The sequence below is a fragment of the Pituophis catenifer genome, unplaced genomic scaffold (genome assembly GCF_029215685.1).
Source record: "Pituophis catenifer annectens isolate HBS135680 unplaced genomic scaffold, rPitCat1.0.hap2 SCAF_15, whole genome shotgun sequence".
Lineage (NCBI taxonomy): Eukaryota > Metazoa > Chordata > Lepidosauria > Squamata > Colubridae > Pituophis > Pituophis catenifer.
Genome location: NW_027256895.1, coordinates 1199545 through 1218450, shown reverse-complemented (window position 1 = coordinate 1218450; position 18906 = coordinate 1199545). Strand labels below are relative to the sequence as shown.

At 54.8% G+C, this 18906-nt stretch overlaps 1 protein-coding gene across 1 annotated transcript; it reads left to right on the top strand.

Moving 5' to 3' along the window:
• Positions 1 to 1171: 1171 nt before the first annotated feature.
• Positions 1172 to 2083, top strand: LOC139324776 (salivary glue protein Sgs-3-like). The gene is made up of 3 exons (XM_070954521.1): positions 1172 to 1384; positions 1720 to 1808; positions 1900 to 2083. The coding sequence occupies exons 1-3, from the start codon at positions 1172 to 1174 to the stop codon at positions 2081 to 2083; spliced, it is 486 nt and encodes a 161-aa protein (XP_070810622.1).
• Positions 2084 to 18906: the final 16823 nt, after the last annotated feature.

Here is an 18906-nt window from a genome sequence, read left to right as displayed (position 1 = left end):
GGACTGGTCATAAATTACTTTTTTCCCCCCAAACCCACCGTAATTTTGAACGGTTGCTAAAGGAATGTCTATGGAGAGGCTCGGTTGCCATAGTGTGAGGCTGAATGGACGTAAACGAATGGACATTAATTGAGGACTACCCCACCGACTGGGACGGCCCAGATTCATGGAGGGACAGGAGTCCCGGTTAGCGTCAGCATCCCAGTTGGGCCGGCCTCCTGCTCCTCCGCGGAGGGCTGTGGCATTCTCTCCCAGCTCCCCGTCTTCACCGTACAAAATTTCCCCTAGTGGATTCTCCCAGGTCTTTAATTAAATAAAATTGGAGTTTTTTTGTTTATCATTCACAATGTGGCAATTAGAAGCAGGAACGTGTAATTACTACCAAATTGTGTCTGGGAGAATCCAAAAGCCCAGAGAGAGGGGCTGGGAAGGGGGGGCTGGAACCCCACGCCCTCCCCACAATGCCTGGACAGCCAGGGAAAGGGATCTGGGGGGGCGGTGGGGGGGGCGAAGGAAGCAGCGACCCACCCTTGGGATTTCGTAGATGGGAGAGCCCGGGGAGGTGGGGGAAATGGATGGATTAACGGATGGATGGATGAAGCAAAATTAAGAGGAAATGGGAAGGAGGAAGGGAGAAAGGGGAAGAATAGGAAGACACCATGAATAGAGGAGATATACACACACTCCATCCGTCATCCATGGCGTAGAAAGATTCACACGTGTATCATCCATGATCTTCTGAAGTTCCCACAACAACCATGCATGGTCTTCAAAGAAGCACACAGACTTCACCAAGGTCATTCAAGATTCACTGACACATCACTCATCAAACACATCAACCATGGTCACCCAATGCTCAAACACATCAACCATGGTCACCCAATGCTCAAACACATCAACCACGGTCACCCAACTCTCAAACACATCAACCATGGTCATCCAATGCTCAAACACATCAATCATGGTCATCCAAGGCTCAACCACATCAATAACAGTCATCCAAGGCTCAACCACATCAACCACGGTCACCCAACTCTCAAACACATCAACCATGGCCATCCAAGACTCACACACATCAACCATGGTCATCCAATGCTCAAACACATCAACCACAGTCATCCAAGTCTCAACCACATCAATCACAGTCATCCAAGTCTCAACCACATCAACCATGGTCACCCAACTCTCAACCACATCAACCACGGTCACCCAACTCTCAACCACATCAACCACGGTCACCCAAAGCTCAAACACATCAACCATGGTCATCCAAGTCTCAACCACATCAATCACAGTCATCCAATGCTCAAACACATCAACCATGGTCACCCAAAGCTCAAACACATCAACCATGGTCACCCAAAGCTCAAACACATCAACCATGGTCACCCAAGACTCACACACATCAACCATGGTCATATAAGGCTCATCAACCACAGTCACCCAACTCTCAAACACATCAAACACAGTCACCCAAGGCTCAAACACATCGACCATGGCCACCCAAAGCTCAAACACATCAACCATGGTCATTCAATGCTCAAACACATCAACCATGGTCATCCAATGGTCAAACACATCAACCACAGTCATCCAAGGCTAAAACACATCAATCACAGTCATCCAAGGCTCAACCACATCAACCATAGTCACCCAATGCTCAAACACATCAACCACAGTCACCCAACTCTCAAACACATCAACCATGGTCACCCAAAGCTCAAACACATCAACCATGGTCATCCAATGCTCAAACACATCAACCACGGTCATCCAAGGCTAAAACACATCAATCACAGTCATCCAAGGCTCAACCACATCAACCATGGTCACCCAATGCTCAAACACATCAACCACAGTCACCCAACTCTCAAACACATCAACCATGGTCATCCAAAGCTCAAACACATCAACCATGGCCACCCAAAGCTCAAACACATCAACCACGATCATCCAATGCTCAAACACATCAACCATAGCCACCCAAAGCTCAAACACATCAACCATGGCCACCCAAGACTCACACACATCAACCATGGTCATCCAATGCTCAAACACATCAACTACGGTCATCCAAGGCTAAAACACATAAATCACAGTCATCCAAGGCTCAACCACGTCAACCATGGCCACCCAAAGCTCAAACACATCAACCATGGCCACCCAAAACTCAAACACATCAACCACGGTCACCCAACTCTCAAACACATCCACTACAGTCATCCAAGGCTCAACCACATCAACCATGGCCACCCAAAGCTCAAACACATCAACCATGGCCACCCAAAGCTCAAACACATCAATCATGGCCACCCAAAGCTCAAATATATCAACCATGGCCACCCAAGACTCACACACATCAACCATGGTCATCAAATGCTCAAACACATCAACCACGGTCATCCAAGGCTAAAACACATCAATCACAGTCATCCAAGGCTCAACCACATCAACCATGGTCACCCAATGCTCAAACAATCAACCACGGTCACCCAACTCTCAAACACATCAACCATGGCCACCCAAAACTCAAACACATCAACCATGGTCATCGAAGGCTCAAACACATCAACCATGGTCATCCAAGGCTAAAACACATCAATCACAGTCATCGAAGGCTCATCAACCACGATCACCCAACTCTCAAACACATCAGCCATGGTCACCCAACGCTTAAACATATCAACCACAGTCATCAAAGGCTCAAACACACCAACCATGATTACCCAATGCTCAAACACATCAACCACGGTCATCCAAGCCTCAGACACTTCAACCAGAGTCATCAAAGTCTCAACACATCAACCATGGTCACCCCATTCAGGACCACAACATGGCCAACTAAGCCGGCATAGCAACCCATCTAGAGACTTTGCAAGGTCTACAGGAGAGAAGAGCATCCCCCTACCCAGTAGGCAGGATTTCAACACTCATAATCCCCCGTCCGCAGGGTTAAAACCGGAATGAACAAATGCAGCAGATTGTCTATTGACTTCAAACCTGACCAGCTCTCTAAACTGCAACTCCCAGCATCCTTCAGGGTCAGGCTGGCAGGGATTGCTGGGAGTTGTGGTTTAGCAAGACAGGGGATATGCCTTTATGCCAAAGAAGACAACCTCTGTCTTAATTCCACATTGGTGTTTTTCAAACTTGGCCGCTTTAAGATGGGCGGACTTCAACTCCCAGAATTCCCCAGCCAGCAAGCTGGCTGGAGAACTCTGGGAGTTGAAGTCCGCCCATCTTAAAGGGCCAGGTTTGAAAATGTAACTCTTCCTAATCCCATCAAAACCTTATTTTTTCCCGTTCTTAAGCATCAGATGGCCAATTCTGCATCTCTGTATCACAACCAACACACAACACAACTGACAAAGGTGACTCAAAACCATTTCAAAGGGTGGGAAGATCTTCCCAGGTTCCAGGGGTCCTGTTAGGACTTCTTGGGGGGGGGGTCCTGCTGAGCTGTATGGATCTGCAGGGGAGGGGAAAGTGACGTCACCCCCATCCATGACATCATTACACACACAGGGAGAATGGTGGAATTTGCCTTTTTTGAACAATGAAATCATGATTTTTCCCACGTGCCAATGATGTCAGCAACAACGCACCTCTGAACATGCACAAGTGATTTTTCTCCTAAAACATGCGTAGTACTCGACTTACGACCAGCATTGAGACCAGTTGCAAAGCAAGACGGTTGTTAAGGGAGCCGCGCCTAATCTTATGACCTTTTTCCCCACGGTTACTAAGCGAATCACTGCAGCTGTTAAACGTATACAGGTCGGCCTCGAAGTACGACCGCCACAACGGAGCCCCAAATTTCTGCTGCTAAGTGAGAGCGTTGTGAAGTGAGTTGGGCCTCATTTGACAGCCTCTCTTGCCACCGTTGTTAAGTGAATCGAGGCAGGTGTTAAGTTAGCCGCCCGGATGGTTACCTTGGCTCGTCAGCAGGTCGCAAAAGGGGATCGTGTGACCCTCGTCATAAATACGAGTCAGCCACCGAGCATTTTCATCACACGACTGTGGAGGGGGGGGACGGGACACATTATGATCGTCGTAAGTGCGAGGATCATTCGTAAGTCACTTTTTTTCCCAGCACTGTTGTCACTAAATGAAGAGTGGCAAGTCGGGGGACTCCCCGCAGTTGCATCTGGGGCCACTATGGACTAGCACCTTGAATACCCTGAAAGTCAGCTCTCTGCAACGGCTGATTTTTCTCTTCCTCGACACAATTCTATTGGCAGCACCGGGTGGATCCTGGCTGGGTTGGCATCGCACGGCCAGCCAAGTGTGCCAGGCACTGGCCAAGACTCCCAGCAGCACCAAGGCCACCGGAGGTTGCGTGGTCCTCCTCGGCCTGCTTCGATGGAGGCCCAGAAGATGCCACGTTCCTTCCCACCGAGGCCACTTATTCTGCAATATCTGCATCGAGGTCAATGCCAGCTCAGACAAAATCCAGAGCTGAGCCACGTGCCCAAATTTGCATTCCTCCATCCTCCAACCCGCTGGAGGGCGTGAGCCAAAGGGAAAATGAAAGAAACCAGCAAGATGAAGAGTTTTACGGGGCCTCTCTAGGACTCTGCCTCTCTCTTTCCAGAAATTGTGGGTGCTCCCTCCCTGGGGGGGGGGCGGGGCGGGGGGGCTTAAGAAGAGTCTGGACAGTCACTTGTCTGAGATGGCATAGGTTCTCCTGCTTGAGCAGCGGGGTGGACCAGAAGACCTCCAAGGTCCCTTCCGGCTTTCTTCTACTCTATTCCCTGGTCAATTGCTCCTTTAGAGCTCCTTCCTCAACCTTAGCAACTTCAAGACGAATGGACTTCAAATCCCAGAATTCCCCAGCTGGGCTGTTTTCAGACATGTGGGTTTCACTTCCCAGATTTACTCCACCAGCAACCTTTAAGACATCTGGACTTCAACTCCCAGAATTCCCCAGCAAGTTTAAGATAGGTGGACTTTAACTCCCAGAATTCCCCAGCAAGTTTAAGCTGGCTGGACTTCAACTCCCAGAATTCCCCAGCCAGCCTGCTTTGACAGATGACTTCAATTCCCAGAATTCCCCAGCCATATGCTTTAAATGGGTGGACTTCCACTCCCAGAATTCCCCAGCCAGCCTGCTTTGACAGATGACTTCAATTCCCAGAATTCCCCAGCCATATGCTTTAAATGGGTGGACTTCCACTCCCAGAATTCCCCAGCCAGCCTGCTTTGACAGGACTTCAATTCCCAGAATTCCCTAGCCATATGCTTTAAAATGGGCGGACTTCCACTCCCAGAATTCCCCAGCCAGCCTGCTTTGACAGATGGATTTCAACTCCCAGAATTCCCCAGCCAGCATGCCTTAAGACACGTGGACATCCTCACCAGAGATGCTGGCTGGGGAATTCTGGGAGTGGAAGTCCATAAATCTTAAAACTCGCTGAGGTTGCAAATCTCTGCTTTAGAGCCAGAGAAATATAAGAACACTCTAAAGTCTAAACCTTACAGTGCATTTCTCTGGATTTGTGCCGTTTCAACAACAGCCTGTCTGCTCCCCTTTTAAGGTATGAGGGGGCCCACATCTCCTCTCCTGAAGCTGGACTACAAGTCCCATGGTTCCCCAGCCAGAGCTCGGCGGAGGAATAATGTTGCTTTCTCCCAATGCCAAAATGACAAGAAATTTCACTCGTTTGATGTCTAGTTGTTTCTTGGAGTTGAGCCAGGAATTTTTAAAAGGCATCGATGGGGAGCGGGGGGGGTTGGGGGGGGGGCGAAGAGGATGCCCCTGTCCAAATGGCATCTTGAGGGGACCGACACTAGAGTCCTCGTTTTACGACCTTTCTCACCACAGGGATTCGTTAAGCGAATCTGGCTTCTTTCACTGACTTTGCTCGTCGGAAGGTCGTAAGTTTGAATAACGGTCATAATAAGGCTCCCGTTTCAGTGCTGCGGTAACCTCGGTCACTAAGCGGACGGTTGTAAAACAAGGATTAGCTGCACAGCTCGGCAGCTAATCGCAATTCAGAAAATCCGCCTTGATCATTTGATAGTCAGACCTGCCAGAAAGCAGATCTGCCTTGCTATTTATTCCTTCTGCTTTCCCGGCCTCGCAAGGTTGATCCGAAATCGGGGATCTGATTTCCCGCATTGTTCTGAGTGCTTGTTGACTCCGGAAACCATCATGCTGGGCTCTCACGTACACCACCAACCATGGTTTAGCAACTACAACTAAGCTGAGGTCAACTAAGCCACCAGGACTCAGTGAAAGGTGCGGAAAGCTAGCGCCCTTGGGAAATTTTAGGATGGGAGGGGGCTTGATTTGGGGGTCCTTGACATCTGGGCAACCACACACACACCTACGCAAACACACAAATGTTGTGGTTGCAGATCCTGGCTGACAAACTTAGGTTTCTGCAAAGGATGGGAAGAAGGAGCAGCCGGTGTGTGGCCGTCACGATGACATCATCGCTTGTGACATCACCATGCAGCAGGATGTGGGGATGTGTCGAGTGTCAGGTGTCTTCCCGAGGTCCACATCAGACACTCTGCTGGTTCTCACATTCATCCTTCGCGTGTTTTACACCTGCGTTTTCCAGCCTTGGGACTTCGACTCCCGGAATTCCTTGGCACAAATGCATTCCTTTTCATGTAGATACCCACTCTCTTAGAATCCCTTCCTCTGCAATCTCTCCGCTCCAGGAAATGGTAGGGGGGGAAAAAAAAAAAAAGAGGTGTAGCAGCTGGCTGGGGAATTCTGGGAGTTGAAGTCCACCCGTCTTACCGAGATGGAGGAACGCAGGTCTGCAAAATGCAGATAGCCCTCAACAGTTCGTTTAGTGTCCGTTCGAAGTTACGACGGCGCTGGAAAAAAGTGACTTAGGACCGTTTTTCACTCTTACGACCCTTAGGGCCACAGGAACAAAATTCAGAAAGACCCTTGGCAACCGAGTCATATTTATGACGGTCGCAGCATCCCCGGGGACCGAATTGTGGGCCGAAACTATTTAATATCTTTTTCAATTGTTTTAAATTTTGTATGCTATGTTTTTACCTTGGCTGTTCACCGCCCTGAGTCCTGCTGGAGAAGGGCGGTATAAAAATCAAATGAATCAAATAAATAATAAATGTGTCACGTGATCCCTTTGGTCGGCAGGGAAGCCGGATTCACTTAACGACCGTCTTCCTAACTTAAAATCACCGCAGGGTTTCACTTAACAGCTTTTGGCACGAAAGGGCGTAAAACGAGGCTAAACCTCACTTCACCGATCTCTCCCTTAACGACGGAAATGTGGTCGTAAACCGAGGACTGCCTGTTTTTTTTTTTTTTAACTTGGGAGTCGACGTCCCCAAACTGACCCCCCCTATGCTAAATTAGGACCTGACCTGCTTTCAGGAAGGTTGTGGGAACCAAAGCAAGCCATCCTTTGGTTGAGAATAAGAATTGGAAGGGATCTTCGAGGTCATCTAGTCCAACCCCCCCTTCCCAAGCAGGAGACCCTACCCCATTTCTGACCGGTGGCAGTCCGGTCTCTTCTTCTTGAAAGCCTCCAGGGATGAAGCTCCCGCAAGGGGCACGCTTTCCCCCCAGCACCCTCGGTCTTCCTGCTTGTGGGGAGGGGGGTTTCCAGCGGCTGGCTGCCTCTCCGTGCAGCTGGCCGCGAGGGAGGAGGGGGCTCCAGGCGGAAGCAGGAGCCTCAATAGAAAGAGCCATGCTGGATGCCTGCCAGAGTTGGGCAGCCACCGGCTCTGAAGCGGGCAGAGGGCCAGAGCGGGCATCCAGAGAGGCCCGGATCCCGCATCCTCCACCTGAACCTCTCCGGCCTGCTGGGGAAACAGGTGGGAGGGGGCTGCCAAGGGAAGGAGCCCCTCCCAAGACGGGTCCAGTTGGGGTCGCTGGAAGACAACAGGGGGGGGGTTGGGGGGGTTCAGTCGTGGGGGAGAAGGTGGAGGGGTGGATCTGGGCTCTCCTAGAGATGGAAGAGGAGGAGGAAGAGGAAGAAGAGGAAAAGGACGAAGAGGGGGACAAAGAGAAAGAGAAGGCGAAAGGAAAAGGAGGAAGAGGAGGGCAAAGAGAAGAAGAGAAAAAGGACAAAGAGGAGGAGGAGGAGGAAGTGGAGGAAGAGCAGGAAGAGGAAGAAGAGGAAAAGGAGGAAGAAGAGGACAAGAAAGAGAAAGGAGGAAGAGGAAGAGGAGGAAGAGAAGGGCAAAGAGAAGGAGGAAGAAGAGAAAAAGGACAAAGAGGAGGAGGAGGAGGAGGAAGTGGAGGAAGAGGAAAAGGAAGAAGAAGAGGACAAGGAAGAGAAGAGGAGGACAAAGAGAAGGAGGAAGAAGAGAAAAAGGACAAAAAAGAGGAGGAGGAAGAGGAAGAGGAGGAGGCAACAGTCTTACCTAGTGATGCCTGCAGGGAAGCCCCCAGAAGAGTCAGGAATCCCCTCCAGATGAACTCCAGACCACCAAGAGGGCGCCAGGTTGGGGGAAAAGTCCTCGGCTGGGACCGGCCGGGGCCTTCTCCAACCTGGCGCCCTCCAGATGGGCTGGCTTGCCTCTCTTTGCCTGCCCTTCCTCCTCCCCTTCCCCAGCCAGCCAGTTGGGGATGATGGGTGGGGGAATACAAGCCCCCACCACCACCACAACCACCACCCCAGACAGCAAAAAGGAAAAGCCTTTGAGGAAATATTTATTGGCCATAAAACTGGATTTTTGGGTGCCACAAATGAAAGCGTTGGGGGAGGAGGGGGGGCCCAGCTGCCAAAATGCAGCGGGAGGGGGGGGAGTCGCGGCCAGGAGCCCCCTCTACGGTGGGGGGGAAAGCTTTCAAGCTGCCCCATTGGGACTTTTTAGGGTTTCGGGGGCTGCCAATCCGGGGATGTTGGCTTTTACCCGGCACACACGAGCTCACTGCAGGGACACTCACGTCGTGAACACGCGCCACGCATCCACACGCGCGCACACACACATATACTCACACACGACACGTACCCACGTAGGGAGGGACGTCAAAAGGAAGGCAAGCGGGGTGGGCCAGCCTCCCACCCCCCCAAGAGCCCGCGGACCCCCCCCCTTGGGAAAGGAGCCAAGAGGCACCCCCAGACCCATCTGCCGCCGCCGCCCCCCCCCCGGAGCCTCTGCCGCCCCCTCCTCTGCCAGACCAGCCCCCAACCCGGTGTTACTACGCGGCCGTGCTGGGAAGGATGGAGCCAGGGGGAAATTGGGGAGGTGGGGGGGGGAGAGCCCTGAATCCCCCCCTCCCTGCCTGGAAAGCTTCCTCTCTCGGCACATCTGGGCATTGGGGGGTTGGGGGGTGGGATGCAAGCCGAACCAGCCGCCCCTCTTGCTCTGCTCTTCCCGCCTCGGAGGCTGGGGCGGAACCCCTCCTTCTCCCCCCCCCCCCCGCAGAGCCATTCACGATGCTGGGGGTCCCCAAGGCTTGCAAAGAGGGGGAGGGGGAGAGAAAGGGGCAGTGCGGCTTCTGCTCAGTCCTCCCCCCCCAATTTTGGGGAAGGAACAGAAGAGGGTCCCCACCCGCAGGCCCGTGGGGGTGGGGGGGAGAGAGCCAGGGATGGCTCCGGGTTCTGCTGGCTGCAGGAATCGTGCCTGGCACAAAGACCCCTCCCCTTCCCCCTTCCCTTCCCTTCCAGGCATCCCTCCCTCCCTCTCCCTCTCCCGCCCCAATCTCCATCAACCCCCCCCCCCCTTACCCCTCCAGATGTGCCTTGCTCCCGTTTTGCGACTTGGAGCTCCGGCAGATCGGGAGGGTGCGGAGCGGGCCTGGGAGGGGAGGGGAGGGGGCTGCCTGCCTGCCTGCCTTCCGCCCTTCCTTTCTCCCCCTCCCCGCTGCTTCCCAGCTGACGGCTCTCTTAGCAACAGCCAGTCAAGGGCCAGGCTTTGGGTAGGGGGGCAGCCTTCCCCACCCCATCAGTCCCAGTCAGGAGCAGATAAGACTACCCTCAACACCGGGGCCGGAAGGTGGGGGGGGGGAAGGAGGGGAAGGGGGGGGTTCCCCTCTTTCCAGAATGTCTGAGCTTCCCAGCCCGTGGGGCTGCTCACAGCACTGCCCCCTGCCCAGAAATCAAAGCCCCCTACTCTCTCTACCACAGCTCCCTTTCCCCCCCCCCCTCCAAATTCTGGAGGCCTCCAGAGGCCAAGTACAGATAAAAGACCCTTCCCCAATGAAGCACTTAGAATCTGGGCTGCAAAGCTTTGGGATCAGAGCCCCCTTCCCCCCTTTTTTAAGCCCCCACCCCAAAAAACATCCTTTTGCAGTCTTAAATCAAAAAGAGGCAGGCCTCCTACAGGCCTGGGGGGGGCTACTACACAGCCCATAAGCCCTGCCGACTTCCCTATTATTCGTTCTTCCCTCTGCCTCAAGAGGGTTTTTTTTTGGGGGGGGAAACATTGCCCATAAATGTCTACTCAGGCTATGCTCAAATAGCCCACCCCCCTTATTTTATTCAATTGACTTGGTGGGGTTGGGGGAACACCGGTGGAGGAAGTGGGGGGGGAACCAAAGCATCCTTGGCTTAAAGGGCCACCCCAATTCAAACCACATGAGTACAGACTGGGAGGGGGTCTCAGGGCCCCCCTCCACCTGTTTCCCCCTCCTCCCTTGTGAAAAACTGCTGCTTCCAAATGGGTTGGGGGCCACAAATCCCAGCATCCCCCAGCCAAGCTGGCTGGAAAGGCCTGGGCCTGGTGGGAGAGTGGGGGGGGGGAGGGTTTCCTCTCCAATGGACCAGGCCCCAAATAGCACATGGTCAGGAACCAGAAATCCAGAGCGCTCCATCCGGCCCAAAAACCTTGGCCCCGTTTCCTTCATCAGCCCGTTTCGGGGGTCCACCCCGCACACACTGAACCCCCTTTATTGACCTGTGCGTGTTATTTATTTATTTTTATTTATTTCCCCATCCGTTAAATTTCGGAGTCCACACCCTGCAACTCACCCGATCACAAAACAAAATTTATTATCATTTTTTTTTTTTTTTTGCAAGTCCCATTTTTGGAACATGTGCTCAATTAGACTTCCTTGAGGCCTGGAAGAGAGGAGGAGGTGTGTGTGGGGGGGGGAGATAAGAGAAGCTGAAGGCTCCGAAGCCCCCTCCCCAGACAGAAAGAGGGTCTGATCTCCAGGGTGGCTTGGCTCTTTCAATTTGGGGAGATCCCCCCCCCCCAATTTCCTCACAACTTCTAGAGAAGGATCCCAGAAGCGTTTCTGAAGGGGAATGGATTCAGTTCTTTATACTTGGCAGGCCTTGAACCCAGGACCACCACCGGTTCCCAGAGCCAGGAGTCCTTGTAAATGGGCCGCGCTCCCCCCCCCCCAACTAAAATTGAGCTTGAGAATGAAGTCCATTAGTTTCTACAATCAGGACACAATGGGGGGGGAGGGATTCCCCCTCCACATCCCCACTTAGTCTTTCTGCCCCCCACCCAAGCTAGAATCTCTTAAAAGTGGGGAGGGGGATTTTCTGTCTGCTTTGCCCCCCCCCCCCAAGGGCCCAATCCGAGATTTTGCACCCAAGAAAGCACGAAACAGTCTAATCCTCTTTTCTAGGGGCAAAAGAGGCCTGGGGAAGGAGGGGGGGGGTCATCTTTGGACAGGATTAAGAGGAGCCCCCTCCCCAGTGGCAAGGGCTTCCTCATCATGGGGGGGGGGAGACTCCTTCTCTGCCCCTGACCCCTCTCCCCACACCTGCCCCTCCCCCATCTTTCCAGGAATAGCAAACCCCATCTAGAGATGGGCAGGGGGATGTTTCCAGATTTCCCCCCACCCCCTTGTAACATCCCCACAAACCCCACCTGCTCTTTTGGGGCTCCAGAAGCCCCCAACACACATACACACACAACAGGCCTTGCTGCTGCTGACTCCCCCCCCCCCAAGCCAGCCATCTCTCCCCCCTACCAGCTCTGCCCTCCCCTTCCCTCTGCCTCCCTGTCTTTGATCACAGCTGCTCTTTCCCCCACATCCCTCTGCCCCCCAAAATCCCCTCCTTCGCTCTGCCCCCTTCCCCACCGCCAGGGAGTGAAAAGAGCGGGGGGGGGGCCTCGCTTTGCCAGGCAGAGTGTTGTATGTGTCAGCACCTCACTCACTGCGCCCCCCTCCCCAAGCCACGTTCAGCCTCCAGGGAACCCAAAGTGGGGGGGGGGAACAGGGGACGGGGACAAAGCTGGCTCCGGGTGCGAGGGTGGGGAGGGGGCCCCCAAGGATGGGAGAGGAGCCGGACAGCTGCCCAGGTGTCCGCGCGGGAGGTGCAGCAAAATGGACGGAACACCGGCAGCTGGGTGAACTGGAAAAGCGGGGTGGGGGTGGGGGAGCATCCGAAAGGGATGGAGGGAAGGAGCCATCATTGCAGGAGGGAAAGGAGGGTGGGTGGGTGGGCTTCAGGATTTCAGGAAAACCACCTGCCCGCAGGGAAATCTACCCGGGGGGGGGGAAGAGAGGGGGAGCAGACTTTCCTCTGTTAGGAACGATGGTGTGGGATGGGGTGGGGGGGAGGGTGAGGGAAGGGCTGCCCTGATTTGGGGAGTGGGGGAGGGCGGTGCGTGGAAGGAGCACTTGGGGCCTTGGCCCCCTCCCCTCCCCTTCCCCCCCCCATGGCTCCAGGCCAGGGGGGATTTCGGAGCTGGGGATGGATGGATGGATGGATGGATGGATGGATGGATGGATGGATGGATGGGGAAGGGGGGGGGGTCCAGCCTGCGAGAAGCAGGAGAGATGCGGATTTGCGGAGAGAGGCGGGGGGGGGGAGAGAACCAGAGATGGAGAGGACCAGGGATGCGAAGCGCGATGCCAGCGCCGGGGAGAGTCGGGGGTCCCTCGCTCGCTCGCTCGCTCGCTCGCTCGCCCACCCACCCAATCGGGGGATGCTTACCGGCCTTAGCAGGAGGAAGAGGAAGATGAAGAAGAGGAGGAGGAGGAGGAGGAGGAGAAGAAAGAGCCGCCGCGCCGCCGCCGCCGCCGTCTCTGGGCTCCGCGCTCGCCGGCCGGGTCTCGGGGTGCAGCCGCCGCGCGGGGCTCTCCGCCTCCGCCGCCCTCGACGCGCGCTGGCCGCATCCTGGGGGGAGGGCGCGGGCGCGGGCGCGGGAGGAGGCGGCTCTCAGCCGAAGGCCATGGGGGGGGGGAAGGGGGAAGGGGCCGCCGAGACCCCGAGGAGCCGAGCCACAGATGCACCGGCCGCCACGACCCCCGCCGCCGCTGCTCCAGCCAGCCGCCCGCCCGCCGATGATGCTCCGCTCGCTCGCTCGCCTGCCTCGCCCACCTCCCGCATCAGCGGCCGCGTCAGGGCGGGGGGCGGGAGCCGCGCGGGGGGCGGGGGGAGGGGAGGTGGGGGTGGGGGCAAAGAATAACCCGGACCCCCCCCCCCGCAGTAGCAGGGACCGCGGCCGAAGCGATTGAGGAGGGGGCGCCGCCGGAGAAGGGCGGGGGGCGCGAGGAGTCGCGCAGGCCGGACCCCCCCCCCAAGTGGCAGGGACCCCTCTCAAGGCCGAGGGGTGGGAGAAGAAGCGGAAAGAACCCGGACCCCCCAAGTGGCAGGGCAGAAGCCCCCCCCCCCGCCCCTTCAAGGCCAGGGAGACCCCTCTGGACGCAGGCAAAGAGATTGAGGAGGGGGTGCCTCTGGAGAAGGGGGGGCAGCCGCGCAGGCCAGACCCCCAAGTGGAAGGACACCCCCTCAAGCCCAAGAGGCGGGCAAAGAAGCGGAAAGAACCCGAACCTCCCAAGTGGCAGGGCAGCCCCCCTCAAAGCCAGGGAGACCCTTCTGGAGGTGACCGGAGGGATTGAGGAGGGGGTGCCTCTGGAGAAGGGTGGGGGGCATGAGTTGAGCAGGCTGGACCCCCCAAGTGGCAGGGCCCCCCTCAAGGCCGAATGTGGGGGGAAAGAAGCGGAAAGAACCTGAACCCCCCAAGTAACAGGGCAGCCCCCCCTCAAGGCCAGGGAGACCCTTCTACGTGACCAAAGGGATTGAGGAGGGGGCGCCTCTGGAGAAGGATGGGGGGGCGTGAGTCACACAGGCTGGACCCCCCAAGTGGCAGGGCCCCCCACAAGGCCGAGGGGTGGGCGAAGAAGCAGAAAGAAGACAGATCCCCAAGTGGGAGGCTGGACCCCCATCCTCAAGGCCGGGGAGACCCTTCTGGATGGGGCCAAAGGGATTGAGGAGGGGGGAGGCCTCTGGAGAAGGGTGGGAGGGCGCAAGGCAGACCAGTCGTGCAGTCCGGACCCCCATGTGGCGGGGGGGAGGAAGGCTCCCTTAAGGCTGAGTAGCCCCTCCTTGACAAGGACGGAGCAATTGGGGAGGGTCTCAGTTCCCAAAGTGACATCCAGACCCTTCTCTATGCTGGAGGACCAGGTTTCGGTGTGGGGGAGGGGTTTACGGGCACCTGAGTTGTGGGGAGGTTGGACAAGTGCTGAATCCGGACACACTCTGCTAATGGGGGGGGGGGGTTGAGGGTCTTCTCTGCTAGGGGTCCCTGAGCATCGATTGATTAATCTGACCCATCAATTGCTGGATATAAATCCACCCAGCTGGATGAAGATCCCACATCTGGTAAGAAATCTGGCCCCTCCCCCACCCCCCCCCACCCCCACCCCAGACCTGGTGCCCCCACCATTCTGCTTCCAGAACGCAGCATGGGGGATTCTGGGAGTTGTAGTCTCCAAAGCGTCCATGTTGGTGGCCCTCCAGCCTTCTGAAAGAACGGAAGCCCACCTGCCTCCAAGGTGAAGATGGGGGCTTGTTATCTCCGGTTACGCTCCGAATAGATGCATTGTGGCTTGTTGAATAAGCCACCATTGTCCACCCGCGATCCTAAACCCATCAATCATGGCTTATCTCGCCTGGAATACAGTTAGCCCAACTGGTGAAATTCAAATAGGCATCAGGTGCTGGATTGAAGTAGGGCCAAGAATGCAGAATATTAGACTTGGAAGGGACCTCGGAGGTCTTCTAGTCCAGCCCCCTGCTCAAACAGGAGACCTGATGCCGTTTCAGGCAAATGGTTCTCCATTTTTTCTTAACAAACTCCAGTGATGGAGCATCCACAACTTCTGGTGGCAAGCAGTTCCACTGGTTAATTGTCCTCACTGTTAGGAAATTTCTCCTTAATTCCAGGTTGCTTCTCTTCTTGATTAATTTCCATCCGTTGCTTCTTCTCCTGCCTTCAGGGGCTTTGGAGAATAGGTGGACCCCCTCCTCTTCTTTGGGGCAGCCCCTCAAATACTGGAAGATGTCTTCATGTCACCCCAGATCCTTCTTTCAGTTAAACGTCACATCCCCAATTCCTGCAACCGTTCTTCGTACGTTTTAGCCTCCAGCCCCCCTCATCCTCTTAGTTGCTCTTCTCTCTTGCGCAGCTGAAGGCTTGAAGCCCCCCTCCCCTTTGAACCCACGATTTGAAGCCCCCTCCTCACCTGCATTTTGATGTGACATCCTTGGAACCTGTGAAGACGGTGGAGAAGTTCCCGCGAGCAAAATGTTAAAAAGAGTCACCCAACATCCTCTTGCATCTTATTTATTAAATTTATTTATTTCTTAAATGTATATGCCGCCCCTCTCCGGAGACTCAGGGAGGTTGGACTGTCGCCTTCTGACAACAATTAGATTCCAGCTCCCATCATCCTCGGCCGCTAAATATCTCGCTTCTAGTTCTGCCAAAATAAAGGGTGAGAATTGGGGGCGGAGGGCACACAATCAACCCCACCAAGCTGTGACGGTGGGCAGCCTCGTGGTAGGCACAGCGTGGAGCCCATGCTTAGAATTCGTCGTGATTTGAGGTGGTCAAATTGCAAGAATCCGGCGATCGGGGAGGGGAGCTCTGGCAAGGAGGCCCCCACCCACCCACCCGTGGATTGGCACGGCATTTTGTCTGCAGAGGGGAACCCCAAAACAGCCAGAGGTGAGCTCCACCACGGGCCAAACCTACTTACCTTCTGCTGAAGTCCATGAGGTCTGATAACGGCACAGGGTTTCCTGCTTAAGCAGGGGGTTGGACTAGATGACCTCCAGGGGACCTTCCAACTCAAGATAAATCTGTAAGGCCAGTTTTGGAGAGAGAGAGGGGACTGCTGTTGAGTGAACGGCCTCCTGGGAAATTTGAAGGTGGGGGCAAGGAGGGGGGCTGGGGGCTGAAAAACACCTGATGACCCCCCCCCTCCCAGAATGTGTCCGATCCATGGACAGCCTGACCGCCTCCCTTCCAAGGGAACCAGGGAGGCTTTACCCCAACAGCAATCCTCGATTTACGACCGCCATTGAGCCCCCCCCACATTTCTGTTGCTAAGAAAGAGGCGGTTGCTAAGTGAGTTTTGTCCCATTTAACGACTCGCTTGCCTTAGCGGTTGTGAGTTAAGCGAGCCCGGCTTCCACACGGACGTTGCCTGTTGTAAGTTTGCAAAAGGGGGATCGCGTGACCTCCAGGATGCCACCACCGTCATAAATGCGAGTCAGCTGCCGAGTTTCTGAATGTTGGTCACGGGGGTGGGGGTTGCTGCAACGTTCGTTAAGTCTGAAAAGTTACGGCCCTCGGTCCCTTTTTTTCAGCGCCGTTGTAACTTTGAAACGGTCACTAAACGAACGGCCGTAAATTGAGGAGTCGCCGTGTTAGGGTCTCGCACACAAGAGCCGTGAACCCGATGCAAATTCGATCCGAAATGCAGTTCAAGGTAGCCTGGTAGCTCAGCAGACTGATAGCATTGTGATTAACACCAGCTGCCTGCAATTACTGCAAGTTCGAATCTCACCAGGCTCAAGGTTGACTCAGCCTCCCATCCTTTCTAATTGAGGACCCGGTTTGTGGGGGCAATAAACTGACTTTGTATAAAATATACAAAAAGTATGAAGGCTATTGTTTAACGCATTGTAAGCCTCCCTGAGTGTCCGGAGAAGGGCGGCATATAAAAATAAATTTTAAAAAAACAAAAAAGGAGATTTTGGAGCAAGATTTGAGGCCAGGTTTACTGGGGGGCGGGGGGAAGTAAGCCCCCCCAAGAGAGGGGGTGGGGGGGGAGGCTAAACAAGAGGGGATGGAGGTACCTCCCCCTTTGTCAAAATCAATACACCCCACTTCAACAATAAAGCAAAGTTCCTTCTAGTCGTAACTGTTTCCAGACCTGGCCTACCTTGCAGGTGGAGACAATTTGGAAATTATACACACGCACTCACTCACTTACACACACACCGGGAGAGAGAGAGAAAGAGAGAGAGAGAGATCTTCATCCTTCTCCTTCTGCTCCTTTCTTCCTTCCACTCCTCTTCCTCTCCTCCTTCTCCTCCTTCTCTTCCTACTCTTCATCCTTCTCCATCCCTTTTTCTCCTGCTCCTTTCTTCCTTCTTCTCCTCCTTCCTCTCCTTCTCCTCCTTCTTCCTCTTTCTCTCCTCCTCCTCCTACTGCCCTCCTCCTCCTCCTTCCTCTCTTCCTCCTCTCCTTCTTCCCCTTCTCCTTCTCTTCCTTCTCTTCATCCTTCTCCTTCTCTATCCCTTCTCCTGCTCCTTTCTTCCTTCCTCTCCTCCTTCTCCTCCTCCTCTTCATCCTTCTCCATCCCTTTTTCTCCTGCTCCTTTCTTCCTTCTTCTCCTCCTTCCTCTCCTTCTCCTCCTTCTTCCTCTTTCTCTCCTCCTCCTCCTACTGCCCTCCTCCTCCTTCCTCTCTTCCTCCTCTCCTCCTTCCCCTTCTCCTTCTCTTCCTTCTCTTCATCCTTCTCCTTCTCTATCCTTTCTCCTGCTCCTTTCTTCCTTCCTCTCCTCCTTCTCCTCTTCATCCTTCTCCATCCCTTTTTCTCCGGCTCCTTTCTTCCTTCTTCTCCTCCTTCCTCTCCTTCTCCTTCTTCTTCCTCTTTCTCTCCTCCTCCTGCCCTCCTTCTCCTCCTCCTTCCTCTCCTCTTCCTCTCCTCCTTCTCCTCCTCCTTCTCTTCCTTCTCTTCATCCTTCTACTTCTCCATCCCTTCTCCTCCTGCTCCTTCCTTCCTTCTTCTCCTCCCTCCTCTTCTCCTCCTCCTCCTTCCTCTTTCTCTGCTCCTCCTGTCCTCCTTCTCCTTTTCCTTCCTCTCCTCCTCCTTCTCTTCCTTCTCTTCATCCTTCTACTTCTCCATCCCTTCTCCTACTGCCCTCCTTCTTCTCCTCCTTCCTCTCCTGCTCCTCCTCTCTTCCTGCTCCTCCTCTCTTCCTGCTCCTCCTTCCTTTTTCTCCTTCTCCTGCTCCTCCCCCCTTCTTCTCCTTCTTCCTCTCCTCCTCCTCTTCTCCTCCTGCTCCTCCTCCCAAGGAGAGATCCAGTCTTTGCCTTGCAAACTGCTCCAGGGTGCAGCAAGGTCAGATCCAAGAGATCCAGCTCCTGTTCTGAGCCTTGTCCTCCCCATCTACTGCCCCACCTCCCCACACCAAGCCCCCCCCTCCCCATTTCCGTTTCCCCCAGAGTTGCCTTGCCCTGGATAATCGCTTCCCGAGGCCCGAAGCTGGCAACCTGGATGCAGGCTGGGCCGATCTAATTAGCAATTAGGTTCTTCTCACCTCTTCGGGCACAACTCCTACCTTCCTCTCTTCCTGCCCTGCTGCCTCCCCCCCCACACAAGCCAAGACCCCAGTGCCCCCCTTTCTCCAGCTGGCATAGTTCCAACCTTCTCCCTGGGCACCCTGGCACCTCATCAGGCGGGCAACCACGAGGGCTCTTTGCTATCTGGCAGGACCTGTTTGTGCAGCCCTTACCTGGCCCACAGGTGTGGAAATGATGGGGAGAAGATTATGGCTTTGACCTCACTCCCACCCCATCCAAAGCCCCTCCTGAGCTCATCTGGGTTTGAAAATCTCCGCTACTGCAAGAAAGAAATGTGTACAAAATGTGTGTAAGCAGACGATTGTGCCAAGCGTTTAACCTCGATGCCTCTGCCCAGAATTTAAACCTGGCGTTTTGCCTCCGGATCTGTCCGGGGAGGGAATTAAAGGGCAGAAAA

What these genes read in the sequence shown, in the direction of transcription:
- LOC139324776 (XM_070954521.1), top strand. Translation starts at nt 1,172, where the DNA reads ATGGTCACCCAACTCTCAACCACATCAACCACGGTCACCCAACTCTCA. An exon ending in GCTCAAACACATCAACCATG is followed by an intron (nt 1,385 to 1,719) that starts GTCACCCAAGAC and finishes GGTCACCCAAAG; the next exon opens with CTCAAACACATCAACCATGG. An exon ending in ATCAATCACAGTCATCCAAG is followed by an intron (nt 1,809 to 1,899) that starts GCTCAACCACAT and finishes GGTCATCCAAAG; the next exon opens with CTCAAACACATCAACCATGG.